This window comes from Urocitellus parryii, chromosome 1 (assembly GCF_045843805.1).
Source record: "Urocitellus parryii isolate mUroPar1 chromosome 1, mUroPar1.hap1, whole genome shotgun sequence".
NCBI classification, from domain to species: Eukaryota; Metazoa; Chordata; class Mammalia; order Rodentia; family Sciuridae; genus Urocitellus; species Urocitellus parryii.
The window spans coordinates 272,728,818-272,755,921 of NC_135531.1; the positions used below are offsets into that span (position 1 = coordinate 272,728,818).

At 36.7% G+C, this 27,104-nt stretch overlaps 1 protein-coding gene across 3 annotated transcripts in view; it reads left to right on the forward strand.

Annotated features, from left to right (window-relative positions):
* Positions 1 to 27,104, forward strand: part of Rhbdd1 (rhomboid domain containing 1) — a 127,326-nt gene that overhangs the window by 53,142 nt on the left and 47,080 nt on the right. For all 3 annotated transcript variants that reach the window (XR_013342132.1, XM_026409548.2, XM_026409547.2), the window contains 3 exons: positions 7,357 to 7,445; positions 9,339 to 9,395; positions 15,284 to 15,421. Coding sequence is in view for 2 of the 3 variants with exons in the window: in XM_026409548.2 (XP_026265333.1) it covers positions 7,357 to 7,445; positions 9,339 to 9,395; positions 15,284 to 15,421 (284 nt within the window). In the remaining variant the exon portion in view is untranslated. The remainder of the gene's footprint in view (positions 1 to 7,356; positions 7,446 to 9,338; positions 9,396 to 15,283; positions 15,422 to 27,104) is intronic.

Sequence of the window (27,104 nt, forward strand, 5' to 3'; positions counted from 1 at the left end):
TGCATTTGTTATTCCCATTTTTATGCAGATTCCATACAAAGCACAAGCAAAGAACTACTTTATATGTCTCCTGGTAGTGTTGTGCTAAATCATTTATAATTCATAGTATTTTGTTACTGTTTCTATTTCTCTCTCCCTCCCTGCCCCCCTCTCTCTTGTCCTGGGGATTGAACACAGAGATGCTCTATCCTGTGCTGTATTCCCAGTCTTTTTTTTCTAAATTTTGTTAAGTTGCCCAGGCTGGCCTCATACTTAGGATCTTCTTGCTTCAGACTTCTGCATAGCTGGATTACAGGCTTGTGTCACTGTACCCAGCATATGTTTTTTTGTTTTTATAGCTAGAGCATCATGTTGTGATTGCATGTGTATGTATCTGAATTTTCATAAGTACGTCTGTAAGTTATACTTTTTGTCAATTTCAAGCAAATAGGGGAGCATTACTAAATATTTGGATTCTAAGGGGGCTTTGGGTGTGATGGGTTTAAAAGCCAGTGGACTAAGCATCCTGACAGTGGCAGACAACTTGAAATTCCAAATGCTAGAAGAATGCAGAGGATCCTGCAGTAGCTGGAGGAGTAGCCTTTTTCAAGTCCTGAGGGAAACCTGTGGCCCAAGTGGGGTATGGTGTTAGCTGGGTGAAATGAGAGGCAAATAAAATAGTGCATGCAGGTCCTAAATTTAGGGTGGAACTGTGGCTTTTTGGGAATGGCTCATTTGCTCTGGGGACTGGCAATAGGGGAAAAGAAGGCTAGAGAGTCAGACAGAAACACATGAAGAGCTTTACAAGCCTTGTGTCTTGAAACATTAGGGAGATACCAAAGGGCTGGTGGATTAGGATGAAGTTTTCATGTTATTCAGACTTGCTCATTAGAGTTGTTAAAATGGGCTGAATTAGGGCCTGCCTAAGCCAGAGAGCAGCATGAACTAAGGCAGTAGGGGGCTCTGGAAAGCTCTTGAGGAATGAGGTGTCTCACTAGTCAGTCCCTGTACTCTCAACTACTTTTCTGGATTGTCTTAGAGGCAGGAATGGTCATGGTGTGGTGCAGAGCAGATGGAAGGATTTTAGCAGATGGGTTCTACTCAGGATCACATTTGGAAGATATGGGGACGAAAACTCCAGGATGTGTCTGGCTAAGGAAAATGTCTGATGTAGACAGAAAACGAGGCTCACTAACAATTTCACCAATTTTAACTTTTGTTAAAGAGGTTCATTTATTTTGTACATTATGTCATTTGTTGTTTTCATTTAATTTGACCCAACCTTTCATTTTGTTTTGACAGCTATTAGAATAACAACATAGATTGCTAAAGAATTTAGTAATAGCTAGACGTGTTTAGGTAACCTGTTATCCCAGTGATTCAGAAAGCTAAGACAGGAGGATTATAAGTTCAAGGCCAGTCTCAGCAACTTAGTGAGGCCCTAAGCAACTTAGCAAGACCCTGCCTCAAAATAAAAAATTTAAAATGCCAGGGTATAGCTCAGTGGAAAAATGTCCCAGGATTTAATTCCTAGTACACTCCCCTTTCATGCTCCCCTCTCCCAATTATCCTGTTAAACATTCTCTAGTAGCTTTCCATTATACTTAAAAAAACACTAATTTCTTACTGCCATATATAAGGCCTGTATGATCTGACTTTTGCCTGTTGTCCAAATTCATGTCATGCAGTACTTCTGGCCTGTGATCTTTGCTTATTATGCTAAGCCATCTAAGAGCAATCTCAGTATTTTAAAAACACAATATTCTCCTTGTTTCAAGCTGTTCCATAAATACTTGTCTCTGCCTGAAGCTCTCTTTGCCACCTCTGGGTATGCTGGCTCTAAATCCTACAATGTCATTTCAGATGACACCTTGAAGAGCCATCCCACATGACTTTTGGGGAAAGTTGACTCACTTTTCTTAAACTTACCACAATTTGTTGGGTGTGTGTGTGTGTGTGTGTGTGTGTGTGTGTAGACACTAAACACTAAATTATAAGCTTCAGGAGGCAGAGACTGTTTTTGTCTTGTATATTTATTAGTTAATAAATATTTGAATGAATACTACTTACTGGAACCAGTTCAGGTAATTGTCTTGTTGCATGTGTAAGGGCATGGAATTGAGAGCCAAGGAGTTGCTAGGCATCATTGGTTATCTTGGAAGCTTTTTGTAAAAGAAACTTGACTTTTTTTTTTCTTTTTAAAGCTGTTGTTTTTATGCAGATCATGGTTGTGCCTCAAGTAAATGTCAGTGGTCAGCTCCCAGCCCCATGTATGCAACTGGTGCCATGTTTAATAAACCAAAATAGATAGTGGAGGGTGCACTGCCAACATTTACTTTGGCGGGATGTCATATTGGCAAGTGGCTGGTTTTGCTTCTGTGGCTAAAGGTGATGGGAGTGAGAGAGCTAGGGGGCATGGTGAAGAGGGAGCACATAGAGCAAGTCCCTCTCAAGTTTCCATTGCCAAAGACTGTGCTGTGATAATGGTTGAAGAAGGCATCAAGGACAGGAAAAGGTGAGTTAAGAACAGCGTGTCTTGGGAAGAAGCAGTCCTGTCAAGAGATTCCCTAGTGGCATTAATATGTAAAAACCTGAAAATTCTCACTATATCTTGTTACATTGCTGCTAATGTAGGATTTATTAAGATCAACAAACCCCAGAGTTTCTGGTCAGCCCAGTCCCCAACCTGGTATTATAAGCTTTTATAGAAAGAAATTATGGAAAGTACAATAGGCTGCTTCTCACTGACTGACTTTTCCCTTACCTTGTTCCCTTATCTTGTCCAACACTGCCTCTCCAGCAAGTTACATCCTTAATGATGTCATTTGCTCTGCATATACCATGAGATTATATCTTAGAGTAATACATTTTCTGCTTTCTGAGCCATGCTTGAGAGGACAGCCTCTTTAACTGTAGAAAGAATTTGTTGTTTAACAGAGGAGGACCTTTAAAGCTTGTCACAGCTTTCAATCATAACTCTAGTTTTTTAGTCTTGAACAGTGGCACATGAGAGCAGACATATTTTGCATAACCATTTAGCTTAACTTTACAAATAACCTCTTAAAGGGCTGTCGATCAGTTATGTTGGCTTAATAGGAAAGAACACTGTTGATATTAATGATATATGCATGTAGTTTGTATAATTGATATCCATAATAATATCTTAATCTTACTTATACTCCAAAATTGCTTTCCACCATTATTATCACTTATAAATAAGGAGTAGCAACATTGACTTGAAGTATTTCCATCTTTAATAATTTTAATTTTAAAATTTTTCTCATAAATGCATATTTAAATATATTGTTAAGAAATATGTAAGTAGTGCATATCCAGGGACAAAAATTAATGACTGAACATTTTCCAAAGTTGTAGAAACACTTGAGACCTTATATTGAGAAGCACAGCAAATTGCATGCAGGCTAAATAAAACAAATCTACAACCAGAAGGATTGTGGTATAATGAAAATATGTCCAAAATAAGGAGGAACTCTTAAAAGCTGGAAGAAAAGACAGATTACTACAGAGGAATGACTATCCATTTGACAGTATGTTTATCACTAGCAGCAGTAGGTCCTATACCTATCATCAAAAGGAGAATGCCAAAATAAAGACCTGTCAGGATACACAAAAACCAGAAGTTTTTTTTTTTCCTTAAACATTAACTGAAAGAAGTACTAAAAGTTGAATTTTAACAAGAAGGAAACTGAACCCCAAAATAGTTTTTATCATCACAGAAGCAATGGTATTATGTTAACAAACTTAAGTAGTCTGCATAAATAGCTGCCTCTTTGCAATAATTTATACTGAGAATCTTCGTTTGTGAGTAATTCAGGCTCAGGGTGTCAGCTTCCATGCATACTGAGAACAGAGAGAAGCCACGGGCTTATTTTCTCTTGAGAGAAAAACTTCAAAACTTGTGTTTGGCATGTGTAATTTGGTCTTAATAGTTTTTCAAGCTATTACATTTGAAGGTCAGTCCCATCCACTGATCAGAGCACTCCAGTGTGTCTTTCCCAGGACTTCCTTGGCCCTTCACAGAGCCCTGGAGTCGGGGATAAAGTACCCTAATCCTGTGGCAAGGGAGCCATCCTCCCAGTTCACTCTTCCATTTTCTGCAGGTGCATTTCCTCTTTCAAGACATGGGTGTCCTAGAATAATAGAGCATGCAGGAGGTGATCTATCAAATGGTTATTATCAACTGCATGGCAAGTTAGTGTATTTCTTAAAATGAGTTGTAGCCTGGCATTGTGACACACACCTGTAATCCCAGCGGCTTGGGAGGCTGAGGAGGAGGATCACAAGTTCAAAGCCAGCCTCAGCAATTTATGGAGGCCCTAAGCAACTCAGTGAGACCCTGTCTCTATTAAAATACAAACAAAGGGCTGGGGATGTGATTTAGTGGTTAAGTGCCCCTGGATTCAATCCCCAGTACACCCCCCCACCAAAAAAAATACATTTTCTTTATTATTGGGAGAATTTACCCCTTTTTTGTTTAATGAGATTCTCAGTTTGGGTTGAATAATATTATAATCTTCTTATATTCTTATTTTAAAAAAAGAACACCTTTATAGAGCTTAAATGAAATAATAAGAATGGTTAAATGGTTTGAGATGGGAACTTTTGTGGAAAATGCTGAATACTAGAATGATGCCATGTGTTCTCTGGCTGGCTTGTCTCCCTTCCCTGGTTATTTTCAATTATATTAGGACAATTAAATCATAACTCAAACTTCTGAAAACCCATTAGACAGATAAGAAATTCATTTTACTGTATTTTACTCTAAATTGTAAATGAGATTCAAGATTAATTGTCTAGTAGGTTGAGATTTTAAATTGAAATTTTCTCCCATGTTATTTTATAGTATATGATTCACCATGAAGATTGGTTTTAAAAGTTTAAAAATATTGATCTTTTAAATTCTTTTCAGTTAAATTGAAGTTTTATGTTTTTTGTTTTTTTTAAATTTGACCCTGGCCTCTTTGTATCTTTCAGACTACCACTTTCTTTCCCATTTTTAGAACTTAATGGAGGAGGGTTTTATTGAGCCTGAATAGAGAATAAAATCAGTACTTTTTTTTTTTTTTTTTTTTTTTTTTTAGGGGGGCCGGTTTAGCTAAAGCAGAGCCAAGTTCATAGTGTTTTTTCCAGGAAATGGGAAACCAACGTCCAATCCTTTATTGTTAATGTCTAGTTATATATACTGTGAGGTAGATGAAAATAATCAGTGTCACGAGGGAACAGTTGTGTTTGTGGCACATGTGTACATATGTGTGACTTTCAGCACATGGGGGCTTGTCTGGGCAGTGGTGACATTTAATTGACTGATGGGGACAAGCAGCAGTGCTCACCTGTCTACAGAAGTTTCTGGTCATCTTTTTTTTTTTTTTTCCCAAGTGTTCCTTCCTCATTGCCTATTCTTTTCCTGAGAGACAACGAGTCTTTCCATAGTTCTGAGACAATGGAATAACTTATACCTGTCTTTCTTATGGCATCTCGGGCTTTCCCCTATATGTCACTATTGCAGTAGGCAAAGTGTGTCAGTTTTAACTCAGACTACCATGTCTCAGTGAGCACTCTAAGTTGAAGATCTAGTGGTTTTAACTTGCCTACTGAAGATTTTGATGAAATGATTCTGGTGCGCTTGAATCATTCATTCTACGCCTGTTTGAGTGCCTATCATGTGCCAGGCACTGTCTTATGTGTGTGGAATGCCTATGCAAAAACTGCAAGGATCACTGTACTCTTGGAGTTTACATCAGGATCTTTTCTAACTCTCAGTTGCCCTCCTTCTGGAGAAGGGAAATCATTCCCCCAAGTTGCAGAAATCTATTCATTTATTTTGGTATGTTTGAGCTTATAATGGTACATAACACCATTATTACCCTCAGAGTATTTGTGTGTGAGATATAAACACAGAAGATGGACAGAGGAGCAAACATATAAATACCTTGCTACCCAGTAGACTGGATACATACTATAATAAAGGTAGAAGCAGCAGTGACTCTTCAACTGGGGCATATTTTTATGACAGGTGCATTTACCCTTAGTCTTGTGGTCAATTATCAGTGCTTGGGGTGTGTGGAGATGGGTGTAGGGGCTGATGAGATTAGAGGAAAGAGATGGGTGAGACCACACATTCAAAGGCCTTGAGTTCATGCTAGGTATTCTGTAAGTAAGCTGGTGACTTTCAGAGGATAGTAGTGACATGATTTGCCCTCTCTGTCTTAGGAAGATAAGCAAAGTATGTGGGATACACTAAAGAGCAAGAGCTGGGTGACAAGGACATAAGCTGGGTGGTTTTCTTTGATTTATTCTTTACTCCCACAACATATACTTACTTAGGACCTGCCTTGTGCCTAACCTGGGCTTTTCTAAGTAGTTCAGGCAGGAACCTAAGAGGGCTAGAAGCATAGCTATAGTGGAAAGGCTGAGATGTGAGAAGGGCAACTGATACAAAAGTGAGACCTAAGAAAAGTCCAGTTTAAGGTGAAGATGGGAATGTGATTTTGTCAAAAGGTGGCAGATAGAACTCACTGTGTAGGACTCATCTTTGTGGTAAAACAGGGAGGTCATTAAGAGAATCTCTAGTAACTTCTTCAACTCTTGACTAGGACATTGTTTAACCAGTGAGGTCTGCAGAAATAACCCATAGCCCACAATGAATGAAGTACCATGGGTTCTCTAGGGGTATTGTACTTTTGGTAGAAATGTACCTTTAAAATAAATTTTGTAAGTGATTGCCAGTCTTAGATGCTGGTTCAAGAAGAATGGAACCAATGCATTGCCTTAACTTATCTTTCAAGTTTGAAGTATAAATTTTTGTTTCTTTTTGCTGGGTGACTGAAAGATGCATAAGAATACAGATTTGGGGGTATATGCATGTGGGCATCTCAGTCTTTTTGCTGATTTTCATTTACTTTCTGCCTTACTAGTCAGTGGTATAGAAAAGTGTAGCAATCTGCTCTGTATTAACACAGACATCCCCCAATGGCTAGATGGTTCCAGATTTACTTCTGAACAGAGAAAACCATTGATATTTTGTTATGAGAGGAAGAGAGAAAAACTGCAAGAAATATAATGGCTTGTCTTGGCAAAATGCTTCTGCTGCTCTAGAAGAGACAACCCACTTCTTTTACTTTAGGAGGGCTGTTGCATTTTAAACATGTGGTAGTTGTTATTCATTATACTTTTTTTTTCCTAAGGTAGGAAATGTTGTTCTTTGGTCTGAGTTAAATGCTGCTCAGCATAAAAGATGTGATGTGGAACAAAGCCTGCAGACTGTGACTAATTGACATGCACTAGGCTAATGAGAAGACAGAATGTCTCTAATCAGCAGCAGAACAAACACTCACAAAGGGTCTCCTTCCCTCCTAGGACTTCCTTCTCAGGGCATCTGGCTGGGATTCTTGTTGGACTAATGTACACTCAAGGGCCTCTGAAGAAAATTATGGAAACATGTGCAGGTACGGAACAAAACGCCTTTGGCATGACAAGCTGGAAGTTCATCTTAATTTTAATGTGAACAGAAGCAACTCCAAATCTCCTTGTGGTTCAGCTTAGGAATTCCCTAACATGCTCATCTTTCCTTTTTAAACCAAGAGATTAAACAGCCAGTACAGTTTTTCATATTGCTCCACAATGTGGATGCAAACACAGATGTCAAATCTGAGGCTTTCTTAAGGGACAAATATTGGAACACATTTATACCCTTAACCTTAATACTACTTACAGAAAACTTTAATTTCCTCAAAAATGAAAAGAACTAAAGTAGGTTAAAATAGTACATTTTTTTTCTAAAATATTACATGGATGAATAAGTGTGCAAGGCAGAGTTAAGAAAGAAAACCAAACCTAGACTGAAGGACAAGGCTAGTATCTTAAAGAATTCAGAATGACCTCTAAGTCCCTGGTGGGCAAGACGTATATTCATGCATGGCCAAGCCATGTCTATCATGGCTTGAAGCTTGACTTATGCTTTTTTCCTTTATTTTTTGTCTTTGTTTCTCCTTTAAATTGATGCTCAATGAAAATACTTTGTTTAGAAATAAATGCATTTTTAGACCTCTTAATTTAAAATGCTATACTGGTTTGGACTTGTAAGGAAACTGTTTTGCAAACACTTGTTTTATAGACCATGTAGTTCCAATATTTCATCTTTTATTCATGGAAAATCTTCTGAGACTATTTTACCTTTTCTTGAACCATAAATAATTTGTTTTCACAGTTTGTGCCGATGACTGGTATTCTTGAGAACCATATAATATTCATGATATTAGAAAGCTTTCTCGGCACTGTGCTGTCGCCTCTATTAGCAGGTGGCGTTTACTTCGCGATGATTTTTACAGACTGTGCTGCATCTAAGCAGCTTCCCATTTTCCTGCATTTGCCCATTACTTATTTCCTTGTGTAAGCTTGGAGGAGGCAGCCGAAACTTCATTTATGAAAGTGTCCAGTTTTATTGTCTTTTCAATACAATTTAATTATGGAAATCTAGTAATGTGTACAGATAAAGGAAAAATGATTCTCAAGAATTCATTGTTTACTTCATTTTTCTGCATGTCTCACTCAGGATTAAGGGGCTGTTAAAGCTTTCTGCAGACATGTTGCAAAACTTAGGCAAGTGCTTGGTTTAATTTTTAAAGAGGATTTCCCCCACCCCCACATTTATAACATTTAAACTCTTAGTTTTCTTCCTTAAAAGTGTGCCTGTTCCTGTTGAGATATTTTTACATCAATGTGCTTTTGAAGTAACACAGCAGAAAATTAAATATGAAAAATCGAAACACATTCAGGGCAGTTTGCAAATAACCTGTGGACACTCTGCCTGTTTTCTGGTGAAGTGAAGAAAAGATCTAGAATGAACTGAGAATTGAAGTGACACAGGAACATCATGAAAATGACCCAGCCTGTGGAGGCTGCAGTCTTGAGAGCTCTTGGAGGAGGAGAGTGGCACTGAGGAGGTTCCCCAGCCCTTACTCTCTGCACATCAGCTGTGCTGAATTAACTATATAGGGACAGAAAGGAGAAGATCCCTTAGGAATGGTGGGGAGTGTGACTCTCCTAACACCCTTGTCAAGAGAAGCCTCTCTTTAGCCAGAGCATTTCTACTTGTGTAGCAGTACCATTACCCAAGCTTGGTACCTTGTGAGGCAAAGACTGTTTTAACTCAACAGAAACCGTTAAGGAACTGCAGTGAGTATAAATTAGGGTTTCATTACCTGACCCCCAACATCCTGTCTCCTGGCCCCCAAATAAAAGGGAGTTTATTTGAAATGTTTAGAAATCATTTGAAGTGACACTAGACTTTGTTGTGAAGCCTGTGGCTACATTAAAAACCTTAATTCCTTTGTGTTTAGGCATTTTCTCCTCTAATATTGGTTATCCACAACAACAGTCCTACTTTAATAGTTCAGGTAAGTGCTTTCATTTAATTTTAACTTATTTTTAAAATTATAGTGTTAACCAATATAGAGCCACTTTAAAATATTATTGCTTTGTACTGTGGTAGAGTAGCTCACATGTTATGTAATTGTACCTCTATCTTGCCTGGAAACTATATGGGGAGGGGTAACCTGGGACCATATTTGAGTGGGTTAGCAGAGAAGAGCAGGGAATAAGATAACTCTGGCATATAAAGCAACTTCCTGATTGGTATGAGCTTTATCATACATGGTAAGACTCATACTAAACCTAGGTTCCTTGCTTATCAGTCTGAGACTATACTGTTGGCAAAGTGTCAGAACTTGGTTTCAGGTGTATAGTTCTCTATGGTCTACTCCATCCATATTCAGGTGGACTCATACTTACCCTAAGATGCTAATATAGGCATATCTCTAATACATACAATGTGGCTTAAAGAATAGAGTGTATTTTTCTAAATGTTCTCCATAAATCAGTAGAAAGGACCCCCTGATTACAGCAAAATACTTGTTTTAGGCTCAGGCCTTTATACTTCAGCCTGGGGCAGTATATTAACTTTTTGTTACTATAAAGAAATATCTAAGGTAGGCTAATTTTTACAAAGAAAAGAAGTTTATTTAGCTGACAGTCTTGGAGGTTCAAGGGCATGGTTTTGGCATTGGCTCCGTTCTGGAGATGGCCTTGCTGGCAATCTAAGGCAGCACAAGCTTCACACAGTGAAAGACAGAGTGCCTGCTGATTATGTGTGTTTGGTCTCTGAACTTATAAAGCCATAATGATTCAATCATGAAATCTCCATATTAATGATCTTTTAAGCATAACCCTTTTCCTAAGGGCCCACCTCTAAATGCCATAGTCAGGTTAAATCTCCACCTTCTTAATACCATTAACATATGACTTTGGGGATTAAACTTCTGCAATAGTTCAGAGTGGCAAACCATGTTCAAACCAAACTAGGCAACTACACTGTAGTATCTTGCACCAGTACTAGCAGACAGGTGTTAAAGCTACAGGTTATGGAACCAATGGGTGTCTTAATGCAATAGACTGAATGTGCCTCCCTTCAAATTTGTATCGTGAAATTCTAACCCCTAACGTGATGGTATTTGGGGGTGAGACCTTCGTTAAGAAATTAGGGATTAGTGTCCATATAAAATGGACGCTAGAGAGCTTTCTAGCCCCTTTTATGTTGTGTGTGGATACAATGAGAGATTGGCATTATGTGACACTGGAAGAGGACCATCCCTCACCAGAACTGACCATGTGGATACCCTCATCCAAATATCTTCCAGATATTTGTTATTTAAGCCACCCATACTGTGGTTATTTGTTATAGCAGCCCAAATGGAGTGCTGTAATATATATATTCATAATATATATGTCAATTGAGAGCCACTATAGCTTAAATTTGGGGTCAGGAGTCTTTTCTACAAATTCTACAAAGGGCCAGATAGCTCTAAGGACTTTTGGATATATGGTTCTGTTGCCGCTGTCCTTGTAGCATGAAAGCAGACATAGACAATTTATAAACAAATGAGCACTATTGTATTCCAGTAAAAACTTACCTACAAAAATAGACAGTGGGTTGGATTTGGACCTTGAGTTGTAGTTTTTTGACCCCTGGCTTAAATAAGGTTAGCACAAACAATTATTGCATGTCTGTGAGCGTATATGTGTTTATGTATAAAATCACAAATATTTAAGTTTTGCTCTATTTCCCGAGTGTTCTTAGCCAGAGACTGGTTTACCCAGTAGCATCATGTTGTGCAGAGTGCCAGCCTGGACACTGGGGGAGAGAACAAAAGAGCAATAGTGCCTGTCTAAGAGAATTTATAATCTTGAGTGGAAGTGTAGGCACGACATACCTTTGAAAAGATGAAACAACAGAGATAGGAATTAGGTTGTAGAGAACTGATCTAGGTATGGGGTGGTAGAGAATGATGGGATGATAGCTAATAAGGCTAGTCTTTGTTTTTTCTAATCTCCTAATTAGTTCCTACCCCAGATCTTCTGGGTGTTTCTCAGCTCAAGGTGCCTACTGTATTCCGCTCTGTTCCCCTCCCTTCACTCGAGCCTGGGAAGTGCCTCCAGACTCTTGCCTTTTTCTCAAGATTCAAAATTCTGTATTACTACTATACAGTGTTTGAAATATGTTTTCTCTAGTATTCTACTTTACTTTGGCAGAAAAGCTGACCTAGTCCAGTTGCTCCTTCTTGGAAGAAGCAGACACTCTATCCAGCTGTATTAATTTAGAGGGTCAGTGTCCAGCCCAGGAGGAGGAACTAGTGGGATTGCTTTACAGGAAGTCATTGGGAGAAAATGGAACACTGGGTCTTGATGGATGGCTAGAAGTTAAGGATAGCAATGGAAGAAAAGGGCTTTCTAGGGAGAGGAGGCAGAATCTGAAAAGGCCTGTTTGGGATTATCCAGAATGTATTATAGAGGCACTGAAGGAATAAAACTGTGTGTGCCAGTATTGAAGCTAGTTAAGCTGTTGTTTTTTTTTCTATGTGTTCTCAAGACTTACCTCATGATTATGAATCCAGGCTGTATATTGTCATCTGAGGCCACTTTTATAACCTAATAATACCTTGAGTGCCTCGAATTCATCCTGGACCAATTAAATCAGAATGGAGGTAGAGGTAAGAACTGGGACGTTAAAAAAAAAAGTTCCCAGATTATTCTGATGAGATCAGAAACAAAAATCATAGCCTTGGATGAGTCGAGTTCCCTAGGCTTGGGGACTACAGAAATGAATGCTATCTGTGCCCCATGAAGTTTTCACTTCTGAGGCTTCACCTCTGCTGATTTGGCTCCTTCAAATTCTGGAAACTTAATCTGGATGTAGAGGAACAGTGGTTGGACAATACCAGCTTACCTGCCTCTGCCTGTAGACTCACCTGAAGAGGCAAGGTGTGATAAGTAGTTATGAACTAAGCTAGTAACTATGGTTATTTGAGAGAGCACTTCAGAAAGTATTTTACACTTCTTTCCTGGTTTAGGTTTTTCAGTTTCCTAAAGAAATAGCAATGTTATTCTGGGCAAAGAGAATAGAAAGAATGTACTTGAATGTACAGACATGTCTTAAACTGTGATGGATTGCCTAGTCATCACATCTTACATGACAGCTGGGAAATTGAGACTTAAAAAAGGTTAAGTAATTTGGCCAAATTCATGCAGGTATTTAGTAGTAGAACTAGGATAAAGATACTAGTCGCTGATTCCTCACTGCTGATGGGCACTCTGCCAATTTAGTCTTATAAAATAGAGCAGTTTCATTTATTGTGTTTACTCTCTTTTCTTCTTCTTCCTCCTCTCACACACTCCAATTATTTAAGAAAACAACAACAACAACAAAACAGCAACAGAGAAACTCACTTCTTTTCTTTTTCATAGAGAAGAAGCATAGGCACAGAAGATGTACAGGCCAGCGAATTCAAGGCAGAAATACAAGTTCCTTTTACCTTTCTTTCTAATCCTCTGTAAGATCGCCATATGTATATTCCTTCCTCTGAAGTGACTAGATTTCTTCAAAGGCAGAGCTACAGAAAGCCAGGTGGACTTGCTAACAGTCATCAGGGGAACTTTTATGAAAGCATATGTATCTCTTATAAGTAATGATTTATTCTTAATATGATCCTCCTTTGCTGGGAAGTCTTTATAGGTCAAAGAATCTCATGAATGTTTATAAAGCTGTTACCAATTTTTCTAATCTTGTGGTGTTTCTTGATCTCCTTTGCCATGAAATCCTGGTATGTGTATAAGGAACAGATGGAGTAGTTAATATAATAATGATAACCAGAGTTTCTTTTACTACAGAGCCAAAGTATATAGCTAAAAAAGAACATTAAATAAGAATTCATTGTAGGATATAATTTAAACTTATTGATCTTAAGTGTTTGATTGTTAGGTTTTTCAGGAATGTTTATTATGAAGATTTAAAAACATCTGATTGGGCCAGCAGAACAGCTGTAGAAAATTTTTGGTCCTAGGAGGCCTATTCTCATCATAATAGATATTGATGGGATTTTTGCTCTTGTTGATGATTTATGACTGGTGATATAGAACTTTTAACCATACGAGTCTTTTTTGACTTAAGCCACCAAAACTTTCCCATTCCCTCTCCCCACATTCTGTCTGACAAGTACCAAATTAGGTTTTATAATATTCAGATGTTTAGAGTTGGCTAGTTTATTTCATTAAAGCACTGCTAGGTTGCTTTTAAATAAGGATAATATGAAGAAAAATGTTTTTCTGTAGTAAGAAAATGTTGCCTAAAATCACTGCTAATGTACCTGCAATTAAAACTGCATAGACATATGCAGTGTCTATGTGCAGAGTATTTGGAGGCTTTGGGTTATTTGGATTTTGAATGAGCTGAGTGTTTTGGGGGTTGGATAGGTATAAATGCTGCTTAGACCTTCCATAACACAATGACATTCCACAGGGGTTTGAAAGTGATAATGAGCCACATGGGAAATTACCCAATATGCCTTTTGTGTTTCAGTAGAATAATTGGCATTCTTAGAGAACTGGGCAGTCTCTCTATTCAGAGATTGTTGAAGTATCCCATGGTATTTGGTGACTTATCCAGAAATATTCTAGTAGTGTTTCAAAGGGGTTGCTGTTTTCTTTTGTTCTTTGTGAAGAAGATATATTAATTTTGGTTTGGCTATTTGTTCTCTTATGAAAGGCTTATTTTTTGTGTATGAACAGTGTAGAAAACAGGATTTGTAATTGTCTCAGTCTCCTCTATTCTCAAGATATGAAACTTGTTTGAGGGGGTGGTTATCCCCATCACATCAGTGGAATCTAATTTTTTTCTGATGGTTCTATTGAGGAGGAATATTCCTCTTCAAAATTGTAAACATTTTTTGGATAAGCCATTGTAAGGATTTGGAAAATTTACTTATCACCTTCTCCTGTTTTAAATATCAATAACATTAACATGTTGACATGGGAAATATGTGTGAGAGGATATGGAACTTGGCTAATTTGAAGTACTTAGTAAATACTCACTAAATTTATATTGCATTAGGTGCAAGGCTTTTCAGAATTAGCTCTAAAATGCTAAATAATTTTATTAAAGGTTTCTTTATATAATTCATTTTTATTACTTTAGGGACATTTAGTATAAAAGAAAACCAAGCTAAAAGAGTATTATAATAATTAGAAGAACTAGGAGAGGGATAGGAGGTTGAGAGATGTTAGCTGAAGTATACAAATTTCTCTCTGGGGATGATAAACATGTTTAAAATTGGTTGTGGTAATAATGGTACAGCTGTATAAATGTACTGAAAACTCTTGTACATTCATTTTATCTAGCAGCCAATTTTTTGAAAGTGCTATTAATAGGAACTCTAGTCTCTGGCATAGAATTGTAATTTCAGAGAAACTGACTAGTGTAATCTTGCTATCACTTCCTAAAGTCTTCCCAGCGTGGTCATTCTGCGGTGTATATACTAAACATCAGTCTGCTCCTCTTCTTAGTGAGCCACAGGGCAGTATGGCCTTATTAACTCTTTCAACCATTCTCTTGAGTCAAGTCAGAGCTTCACAGAAAGACTCCATAACTTTAAGCTGCAAGAGTTTACTCTGTATGTCAGCAGCCCATTTCTCTGGTTCCTTCTCTAGGGCCTCTGAGTACCTTCTAAATTAACATCTCCTGTCTTCATGAATACTTAAGATTGGTCACTGTGGGTATAACAGAGACAAGACAGTCATTGCTCACCCTTGTGGAGGCATTCACCATTGGTCACCCTATCTCATTTAGGGTAATGACATTAGTTTATTTGCTTGCCTTTGGTTATAGAAAGCAGGAAGTCTGCAACAAAAGAATAGTCTGTTGCTATGTCCTATAACCTTTTTGTTGTGCCTGTAGGCTACTCTGGATATCAGAATCATCCCTATGGCAGGCCAGGGTACACTGAGGTGCCTAGGAACTATGATGCGTACACAGCAGGACTGAGTGAAGAGGAACAGCTGGAAAGAGCATTGAGAGCCAGCCTCTGGGACCGAGGTAAGAGTCTTGTGCCCTTCAGTTATTTTGAAGCATACTTCACGTGGTCAGGTGGCCTGAAAAAGGGCTATTTGTAGAAAATTAAACTTTAAATAGTTTATAAAAAGGATATATAGATGAAAAAAATGTGTGCAGATTGTGATTACAAAGAATGGGGTGTGATGCCATATTCCTAGCAACCTAAGATAATAAGGTGCCAGACTGTGTACATATTATTAAAGTGGTTCTTTTTATAGGCCTGCTGCACTTAACATTTTGACATTAAAATCAAGAAACTTAAAAAATTTCTCAGGTGCGTGAACAAAGGGGTTACTTTAGAATTTGTATCTGTAAAGCAAGCTCTATGTTACTGTGTACAGGGAGTTGCCTTAAGTCTCCCATAGATCTCCCTCAAACTCACAGGAGCCACACAAACTCAGGTTTGAATTCTGTTGAACCAATCTCTCTAGGAGCAGAGACTAGGAATTTGTACTTTTAACACATTTTCCGGAAGATTCTTCTATAAACTGCTATATGAGAACCAGTGTATTCATTCTGACATCTTTGTTCTGTGTTTGACTTTTGTTTATTTGTTTTTAATAGTGACTAGAAAGTACCCATTCATTCACTAAGCATTTATGAAGGTCTTATTATGTTCTATGTAGCGTACTGTGTTAACATAGATTAAAAAATGGAACTTGCCTTGAAAAAGTTCACACTGTCTGGCAGGGCAGATGCTTATACACTGTACAAGTAACCATGATGTCAAGTGACAGTCCTGTCTCAGCGAGATCCTGAGTACTAGAGGCAAAGGAAGCAGGTGAGCTTTTTCTTAAGGAGAGCTATCTGATTTTCACAGAGGAGGTGGCCTTTGAACCGGACCTTCAAGAATTTGTAGAATTTGCAGAATCCTGGAAGGGCATTCTAAGTAGGAATCTGAGCAACATCATGGACACAGAAATAAAGGGTGTGTTCAGCCAGCCCTCACTCTTGAACACAGTATTAGGAGAAAGGAGGAAGAAGAGTGGGAAGCTAGGCTGGGGCTACAAGTCCTAGAATTAAATAGGCCAAGTGAAAAATGAACCAGCGTATGGTATAAATACCAGTGGAGCTCTGCATGAGAGTCTGCTGTGTTCAGAGTTGTGTTTTGTTTTTGAATCCAGCAGCAGTCATTCTACAAACAGGGATTGAGCACTTGCAGGGTACCAGGCATTATGTTTGATTGTGAGAAAACACAAGTCAATATAGTTTCTTACTTGAAGGAATATAGTCATAGCAACAAAAGTGTGCCTGGAAGTGGAGGACAATAGCAAATAGGTAGTCAAACCAGAAGACCGCATCCTAATAGTCTGAACAAGAAATAAGAACCTGGATCATGAAGGTAACAGGAGAAGTGTAGAAGAGATAAATCAGTATTTCTCAAGTAAAGAGAATTAGAACTATGTGTCAGTAACCTATCACTATGGACAGATGACCCCAAAACTTGTGGTTTAAGACAGGAATCATTTTGCTCAAGAATGTGTAGGTCAGCTGGGCTAGGCTACCTGAACTTGGCTGGTGAGCTACAGTGTCTGCAGTGGCCTGTTAGGGGCTGGCTGATCTAGAATGGCCTTATTTACATAAATGACTGTCCTCTAATGTTGGTGATTGGGCCATGCATCCATCCTCATCCAGCAGACTAGTTTAGGCTCATTCACAAGGTCACAGTATAAAGTTTCCAAGGGAAAATGTGGAAACAATCAAGGCTTAGGATAGCACAGTGTCATTTCTGTAGTGTTTTGTTATCTAAGCAGATTTACAGGAAAGGGAAATAGATTTGCCCTCTTGTTGGAGAATAGCAATCGAATTGCAAGAGGTTATTGATAGACGGAAAGATACAGCATTGGGGCCATTTTTGTAATACTGCATTACATATTATCAGTAGAGAGCCAGTATCATCATTTAAAGCATGCCTAGGCTGTAGAATCCTGAAAACTGGAGGAAGAGTCCCAGAGCCTGTATTTTAAAACAGTTTTCATGGTTCTTCCTATGCTCAAGGATTTAATCATTATTGAGTTAGACATGAAATATAATGGAACAAGCAGGGCAAGACAGAGCTTCTCGGCATAGATTTTAAATAGCCTGTTTCATCCCCCCATGTCAAAAATTACTAAAGGGTGATAGAAAGTCAGAAAAATCAGGTATCCTGAGTCAGGATATTTGAATGGGGAATGTAGAAAAATCTATGTGAAATGTAGTCGGAGAAAGGAAATGTAGACAGATGAACATACTTTTTGAAGTTTTATTTCTAAAGGCTTATTATATGTCCCCATCAGTAGTCAGGCAGGTAATTAATAAAGGAAGTACAGGTGTCTTTCTCAGAAAGAAAAATAAAAAGTAGAACTTCCTCGAGTAATTTGTCTCTCAGAGACAAGAGTGCGGGAAATGGGTAGGTGAAAGCATCCTCTGATGGACCGGGTGAGTTTGGAGCAATTCTAGGGCCTGGAATAAAGCTACAGAAGAGTCTAACATTCTGTTGATTAGAAGGAAGCTTGAGTAAATTTCTGAGACTTTTTCATTACTGAAGAATGTTTATCACCAGGCTAATGTTAAGTAGTTTTTATTTTTCATGCTTAAAAATAGGTAATATTTAACCATTTAGTAATGGGGGGAAATCAGACACATACTACCTTGAAAGGTTTCAGAAAGTAATATGATATTAATGTTAATTTCTTTTCATACATTTAATCCTATTTTTAGAAACTTCTTATAAAAAACTCAGAACAGTATATTGAATGACAATAGAAATAACTTAAAATTTTCTTATACCTTTAAGTAATTTTTATGTTTTGTCATCTTTAAAACATTACAGTGAAGTTAAAAGAATTATTTTACTTTATAAAGAAAGGTTTTTGTACATCAGAGACTATAAGACTTAATTACTTTTGGTGAGAAGACTATTTCTGAGATTATTTTGAAGCTGAGGGTTTTGTTTCTAGCTGTCCCTAATTAGTTGTTTGATTGGAAAAATTTGGCTTCTACTTTGGGGTTGTTTCAAATTATTATAATGTAAAACTGCTGTGACAGACAAGTGGAGTTGGTACTCAACTAATTTCATCATCTCACCTTTCTTTTGAACAGAGTCATAGATTTTTCTCCTACAGATGAATTTTCATTCTAGTTACAGAAAAATCACAAAAGCACTGAGTACTTGACATTTGTCATCCAAATAGCCTCTTGATACGCCTGAAACACAGTGACCTTGTTTAGCATTCTGTATTACAGTGAGTGTTCCACTGCCAGCATATCTAATTTTTTTTTTATTTTATGGAGTAGAAAACTTGTATTGTTGGAAGATTGTTTGTTGAATAAGTTGTGCTGGGTTAATTAAGTAGCTTGAGGAGGAAAATAGTTTTTATCATGACAAAGTAGTATACTTCACATTCCAAACTGAATGAAATATAAAAATGGGGAAATAAAATATTTTTTAAAAGAAGGGGAAAAAAAAAAGAAGAGATGTAAATGAGTAGTTACTGTTGATTTTTAGATACAGACAGGACTTTCCTAATCAGAAAAACAATGAAAAAATTATAGAAGGAAAGAGAACTAGATTTTTTTTAAAGAAAACATTTGACATTGTCATTAATGTAAAGAACCCATATAGTATAATAATCAATGCTAACTGAATTAGGAAAATGTAAATGGATTTGAATATATAATTCAAAAAAGATTTACAAAATGACCAATGTGTTTCTGAGAAAATTTACTATATATCAGTGAGAATTCCTTTTTTTTTAATCTTACCACAATAAGTACTGGTAGTGGCGCAGGCATTTCTATGCTGCTGATGAGAATGTGAATTGATATAACTTTCTGGAAAACACATTCAGAATATATAATCAAGAGGCTTACCTTCCACAATTCCTCGACTAGAAATCTAGCCTGAGGAAATGTTAGAGCTAAGGCCCAAAATGGATCTATCAGTTATTTATTTTATAAATAAATGTAATAGGATAAACATAGCCTATTAAGTCCAAGCTTTCAATTCTGCAAATGTTTAAACAAAATTGACATAAATGCATTAAAATAAATTATAACCTAGAGCTTAATGTTATCTTTTTTATATATTTTCATATACATATAAAATGCAAATGTATATTTCCATATGCTATAATTACTCACCTATTTTTCAAGAGAATAGAACTATAAAAATCCAATACTTATTTCAAAAGTTACTGTAAGAAGTATATTTGTTGCTTAATTTAAGCTTTTATAGGTGTTCCACATAAGGACTATGGGACTAATTAGGTTAAGTAGATTGACTACTACAGTGTGAACAAGGACTAAATCAGTGATAGTTCAGTTTAAAGGTAGAATATTATGCAACTATGAAAAGTAATATTTTTTTAAAGGTAGTGGTATGAAACTGTGATTATAACATAATTATCAAATGGTATAAAATTGTGTACTTTATGATCAGAAATTTACAAAATAAAAATCCAAAGCATGGGCTGGGGTTGTAGCTCATTGGTAGAGTGCTTGCCTAGCACATGTGAGGTACTGGGTTAGATCCTTAGCACTACATAAAAATGAAATAAATGAATAAATGAAAAATAAAATAATTTTAAAAACTCCAAACCACATATTTTCCCATAGAAGAAAAAGTAAAAAATTATAATGAAGACCTTTTTAAAAATGTCTCTTTAGTGTTTTAAGACAATTGCAAAGTATTTTAAGGAAAATAAAATTGAAATTAAATTAATAATTTGTAAAGTTAATTCCTTTGCTGTCATATGTTACTGTATAATGGGCTTCAAGAAGTCTCTTTAGAACTGTTGTCTTGAAGCTAGTTCCAATGCTGTTTAAAACATTCATTGGAAATAAAATTCTGTGATTGAACAAGTTTAGATACCAGTATTATTGCAGATCTTCAAGTGGGTATAGTTTACAGTTTTCCCCAAATTCATTTGAATGTAGAGCTGGTGTGTATGCATGTGACTGTCCAGAAGAAGATGGATGGGGGAATTGTCTTGGCTGAATCCTTGGAAAGTGGATGCAGACATCCAGTTACTTTATCTTAAAACACTTAAGTCTTTGTCTCTGAAGAGTAAGGGAGCTTCTGCTCCTTATCCATGCTACCATTGTTACATCAAAGAAAACTAGCCATGATTTCCAAATTAGATCTTTTTTATTTGTCTAATTAGTTGTACATGACAGTAGAATGCACTTTAACACATCATACAGAAAAGGAGTATAACTTCTCATTCTTCTGGTTGTACATGATGTAGAATGTACATGACTATCGGTCGTGTAGTCATATATGCACATAGGGTAATAATGTCTGATTCATTCTACTATAATTCTTACTCTCATACCCCTGACCCTTCCCTTCACTCCCCTTTGCTTAATACAAGGTACCTCTATTCTTCCCTGGCTGCCCCCCTTACTGTAAGTTAACGTCTGCATATCAGAGAAAACATTTGGCCTTTGGTTTTTTTCTATTGGCTTATTTCACTTAGCATGATATTCTTCACCTCTATCCATTTATCTGCAAATGCCATAATTTCATTCTTTTTTAAGACTGAGTAATATTCCATTATGAATATGTACCACATTTTTCTTTATCCACTCATCTGTTGAAGGACATCTCAGTTGGTTCCATAGTTTGGCTATTGTGAGTTGAGCTGCTGTAAGCATTGATGTGGCTGCATCACTGTAGTATGCTGATTTTAAGTCCTTTAGGAATAAACCGAGGAGTGGGATAGCTGGGTCAGATGTTGGTTGTATTCTAGGTTTTCTGAGGAGTTTCCAGACTACTTTCCAGAGTGGTTGCACCAATTTTCAGTCCCACCAGCAGTGTATGAGTGTACCTTTTTCCTTACATCCTCACCAACATTTATTGTTGCTTATATTCTTGAAAATTGCTATTTTGACTAGAGTGAGATGAAATCTTAGAGTAGTTTTGATTTGCATTTCTCTAATTGCTAGTGATGTTGAACATTTTTTATATATTTGTTGATAAGTTGTATTTCTTCTTCTGTGAAGTGCCTGCTTAGTTCCTTAGCCCATTTATTGATGTGTTATTTGGTGGTTGTTTTTTTGGGGGGATGGGGGTGGAGGGTGTTGAGTTTTTTGAGTTCTTTATGCATCCTGGAGATTAATGCTCTACCTAAGGTGCAAGTGGCAAAGATTTTCTCCCATTCAATAGGCTTTCTCTTCACATTTTTGATTGTTTCCTTTGCTGAGAAGAAGCTTTGCAGTTTGATACCATCCCATTTATTGATTCTTGATTTAACTTCTTGTGCTTTAGGAGTCTTGTTAAGGAAGCCAGTTCCTAAGACATGGTAAAGATTTGGGCCTGTTTTTTCTTCTATTAGGTGCAGGGTCTATGTTCTAGTATCTAAATCTTTGATTCACTTTGAGTTGAGTTTTGTGCAGGGTAAAAGATAAAGGGTTTAGTTTCATTTTGTTTTCTATGGATTTCCAGTTTTCCCAGCATCATTTGCTCTCTTTTCTCTAATGTATGTTTTTGGCTCCTTTGTCTAGTATGAGATAACTGTATTCATGCGTGGGTTAGTCTCTGTATCCTATGTTCTGTATCATTTATTTTCATGTCGGTTTTGATGCCATTGCCATGCTGTTTTTGTTACTGTGATTCCAGAGTATAGTTTAAGGTCTACCTCCTGCTTCTTTTTTCTTGCTAAGGCTTGCTTTGGCTATTCTGGGTCTCTTATTTTTGCAAATGAATTTCACGATTGCTTTTTTTTTATTTCCATGAAGAATATCATTGAGATTTTTATAAGACTTGCATTAAATCTGTATAACACTTTGGGTAGTATGTCCATTTGACAATGCTAATTCTGCATATCTAAGAGTGTGAGAGATTTTTTCATCTTCTAAGGTCTTCTTCAATTTCTTTCTTTAGAAACATCTAATATTTAGTCCAAAAATAGAATGCCCCAATTTTCTTAGAAAACATTTTTTATAGCCAAATTTTCAAGTTTTCAGTGTTGCATTTGATTATTTTCTTTTATATAAAATGACACCCTGCTTTTTTTTCAGGAGACTACTCTCATTGAATTTTTGAAGTTCCACATTTTGTCTGATTATTTCTTCATGGTGTTATTTAACTTATTTCTCCATTCATGTCTTTCTATATATTGATACTTATATTTGAGGACTTAATTAAGTTCAAGTTAAACATTTTTAACACAAATATGACCTAGATGATGCCATGTTCTTCATATTGCATCATAGCAGGAGATACAAAGTGTTGGGCCATCCCACTGATACTGGCTTAAGTTTCATCATTGGGTTAAAATCTCTCAGTTGCAAAAGTATGGTTTTTTTTCCCTTCTTCTCTTAGCATGTCTAGTATAAGGAGATTCTATGTCACTCTATCTATATCCTGTTTCCCAACAACCATCTAATTAATGATTTTTGTAGTCTTGATGGTCTTTGCAAGACTATCAGAATTTCATTGAGTTCAGTGTTAAGTATTTTTTACTTACCTCTTTTTAAATTTCTTTTTAGTAAAATCTTTCCTTTGGGGTAGACAGTTATGTGAAATTTGTCTAAACTGTAGAATTGTGTGACCCCCAAAATCAAGATACAGAGCAATTATATCACTCGAAAAATCTCTCTCTCACTCTTCCTTTGAAGTCAGCCTCCCCTACCCCTAGTCTTGAAAAAAAAACTGGTTGCCTTTATCTTCAGAATGCTTTGCTTTTTCCAGAATGTCTTGTAAGTGGAACCATACAATATTTACCTTTGGGGGTCTGACTTCTTGGTTAAGTACATTTGTTAAGTGTATTGATAATTTGTTCTCTTTTATGGTTGAGCTGTATTCTGTTGAATGGATATACCACATCTTTTCTGCTGTTTTTAATCCTTTCATCAGTTGAAAGACATTTGGGTTTTTTCTAGGTTTGGGCACCTATGAGTAAAGATGCTATAGAAATTCACATATAGGTATTAGTGTTAACATAAATTTTCACCTAAGTAAATACCTGGTTTTGCTGAATTATGTAATGTGTGCATATTTAACTTCATAAGAAACTGTTTATGACTGTACCATTTTCTATTCCTACCCACAGCAAATGAGTGTTCCGGGTGTTTAAGATAGTCTACAGCACTTAGTATGTTCAGTTTTCATCTTGGCCATTCTAATAGTATAAAATGGTGTCTGGCTATTGTTTTAATTTGTTTCTCTAATAGCTAATGATATTTCCTTCTATGTGATTATTTGCCACCTGTGTATCATCTTTGCTGCAGTCTATTTCATTATTTTGCCTAGTTTTTATTGGATTGTTTTTCTTACTGAGTTTAAATTTTTTTTATACATACTGGATACTAGTCCTTTATAAGACATGATTTTCATATATTTCCACCTAGTCTTTGACTTATCTTTCCACTTTCTTAACAGTAACTTTTGTGGCACAAAAGATTTTCATTTGGATGAGGTACAACTTACTAATTTTTAAAGCTTTTAGTTTTGTATCTAATTTTCCCCCTAATGCAAAACCCTGAAGGCTTTATCCACATTTTCATATGTTACATTTAGATCTATAACCCATATTTTCATCTTTCTTTTTTTTTTTGGTATAGTACAAAAATGAATACTGTGCACTTCTAAGTATTTCAACACTATTTGTTGAAAAGATAACCATTTCTCCACTAAATTACCTCTGTACTTTTTAAAATAACAATTAGTTATATTTAATTCAGGCTATTTCTGTATTCTGTTCCTTTTCATTGATCTGGTCCTTCACCAATACTACACTCTTTGGTTTCTTTAGCTTTGTAGTTAGTCTTAAAATCAGTAGTGTGAATCCTTAGTCTTAAAATCAGTAGGGTGAATCCTTCAACTTTATTCTTTTTCAAAATTGTTCTGATTACTCTATTTCCTTTTCTAAACATAAAATTTAAAAGGAGCTTATTGATATGTAGAAAAGTTCTTTCTAGGATTTTGGCTCTATAGATAAATTGGGAAAGAATTGACATCGTAATGATGAGTTTTGTATTCAAGGATAGAATGTTTTCTCTCATATGTGGAAGCTAGAGCAATGTAAGGAGAAAAGGGGAATCCGATATAATAAAGATAGAGGAAAGATGAGTGGAGTAGAAGGAGATTGAGGGGGAGGAAAGAGGGACAGGAATGGGAAGGAAATATGGAATGAATTTGACAAAATTGCACTATGTGCATGTATAAATATACCACAATGAATTCCATCTCTATGTGTATCTGTAAAGCACTAGTGAAAAATAAATAAGTAAATAGAATACCAGTAGAATAGAGGAAGGAGAATGGGGAGTGGAGGGAGGCACTGGGAATTGAAATGGAGTAAATTCTATTCCATGCATGTATGATTGTGTCAAAATGAACCCAACTATTATGGATAACTGAAATACACTAATAAAAGCATAAAAATAAATTTAAATACAGTATGGTTTCTCTGCTTATTTAGAGTTTTCTTATTTCTTTGATCAATGTTTTATAATTGTTAGATTTATACCTAAGAATGAATAATTTTTGGAGGGGGGAATGCTATTATAAATTGTACTTAAGTTTTTTTCTGTATCTTTTGAGATGGTTATATATTTTTTCTTTGTTTGTCTAATAACATACTAACTTTCTGAAGTTGAAGCAGGGTTGCACTCCCAGGATAAATTATACCTAGTTCCAGTATATTAGAGTTCATTCCTGTGCAAATGCCATGCATATTTGAATATGTATTCTGCTATTCTTGGATGGAATATTCATAAAGGGTAATTAGATGAACTTAGCCAACACTATTGTTCAGGTCTTCCGTATTTATTTGCTTGTTCTGTGGAATACTATGAGTATTTTGAATTACAGGGGATTCACATGAGTAATATTGAATTTAGATTGTTGCTTTCTTTACACTGGATACACCAAAGGTTCAGTTTCCTCTAGTGTTAACCTTGTTTGGAGGATGGGGCTGATATTTTTCCTTAGTGCCTGCTTGAAACTTGGTATCAGGTCCTGCTTTTGTTCTGCAGCTCAGGGGGCTTCTCCTTCCACTCACTTGTGCCTCTCCTAGTGGAATGCTGCTGTTACTTGTTACTCTGAACCTTTAGTCTGGTGGCTGGAGGCAAGTGGGGTCTGTTCTGATTAACCTTTAGTTCTGTCAGTGACTGTGTCCAGGGGTTTGGCCCCAGACCTTCTCAGTGTTCTGCTAGTTCCCTAAGGGAAACTGGTTGTGTTCTCCTTCCAGGCTGTCAAGGATTTTGTTCCATGGGGCCCTGAGGGAGGATCTAGGCAGCCTCTCACACCATTCCTTCAGTGCTGAGCCAAGTTGGAAAAGGGCATTTCTCTGGACTCTCACCAGTCTTTTGTGAGATTAGGTGAGGACCTGAGAATAGCCTGAACATGAGTGGGGATTCCTTATATCACAGCCCCCAAGAGTTCTGTGCTCTCTTGCCAGCTCATACTCAGCCTTAAGCAGTTATCAGCTTTGGCTCCATTCTTCTTCGTATCCAACATCATCTGCCCTCAGCAAGCAAGTGCTCGAGTACCGTTTTAGATTAAGGTTTAGTTGGTTTCCCAACCACCTCTGCTCTTTGATGAGTTCAAGGAAAGTTCTTAATTTTTATTGTTCCAGCATTTGTGTTTATTGTAATCATGGGAGTATTGTTTTTTCCAGTTTTCTTTCCAGATTCCTTGTGGAAGCTGGAGCATTCCTTATTCTTCATTGGAGTTTGAATCTATCATCCCTTACTCATTTATTTTATTAGCTGCTGCTGCTGCTCCTGTTAACTAAAGAGAATTTTTCCTTTATGAAGTTGGTAGAAATTAAAAAGACTTGAGTAAATAGTTTTTTCTTTGATTTCTGGTTTTCCTATGAAGGAGTGTTAGTGCAGTAGCCACCAATAATGCTGAATTTGAAAGGGCTAACTAATAGAAATTCATTTGGTAGATACAGTGCCAGTCCTGTAGCAGTAAATTTCATCCTGTTCTTTATTTAAATTAGTATAAAGATAAATTAAAGAATAAAGATAGCAATTTTTTTGACTGCAGAATTTGCCATTATCATATTTCTAATAGTACCTGGCCATAATTACAAGTCTTGAAACTCATGCTAGGAATAATACCAAAATAGCTTTTGTAGAAAAAATAACAAAATGTCTATTTATTTCAAGGACTTGTACACTTACTAATGTTAACCGAAATCTTGTCTTTTTCTGTTGGCAGTCTCAGCTTTTATAAACAAGTCCAAGAAGCAGCTGATACTATAATAATAGAAAAATTTTGGAAAAGAGCCATCTCTTTTTGAGTCAAAAGGCAGATGCCAACCAGGAACATTAGCTCATTTTTTTTTCTTTTTTCTTGTCTCCCCTCCCCCATATCTCTCCATGTGTAATTTGTGCTTCTTTTTTTTCTCTTTAATAGCCTGCCACTAAGTTCAGCTGGCACTGGGTACAAAGCTGTGTCCTTTTCAACTTCTGTCTGCCAGCCTGGAGCATGTGTACTGGTTAAAGCTGGAAATCTTTACTGACATGTGGAATAACTTGTGCTTCTCCTCTTAGACTCTTCTGAAAGGCAAATAGCCACAATCACACTTTGGCTGTCTTGTGAAAATCAGGCAGAGTTGTCATCCCCCACCCTATACTGTGCAGTTGGGGTAGCTGGTTAGCCATATGTGAAACTATGGTATAATATACTACAAAGGTCTTGGCTTGAGAATGAAATGATTGCTGCTTT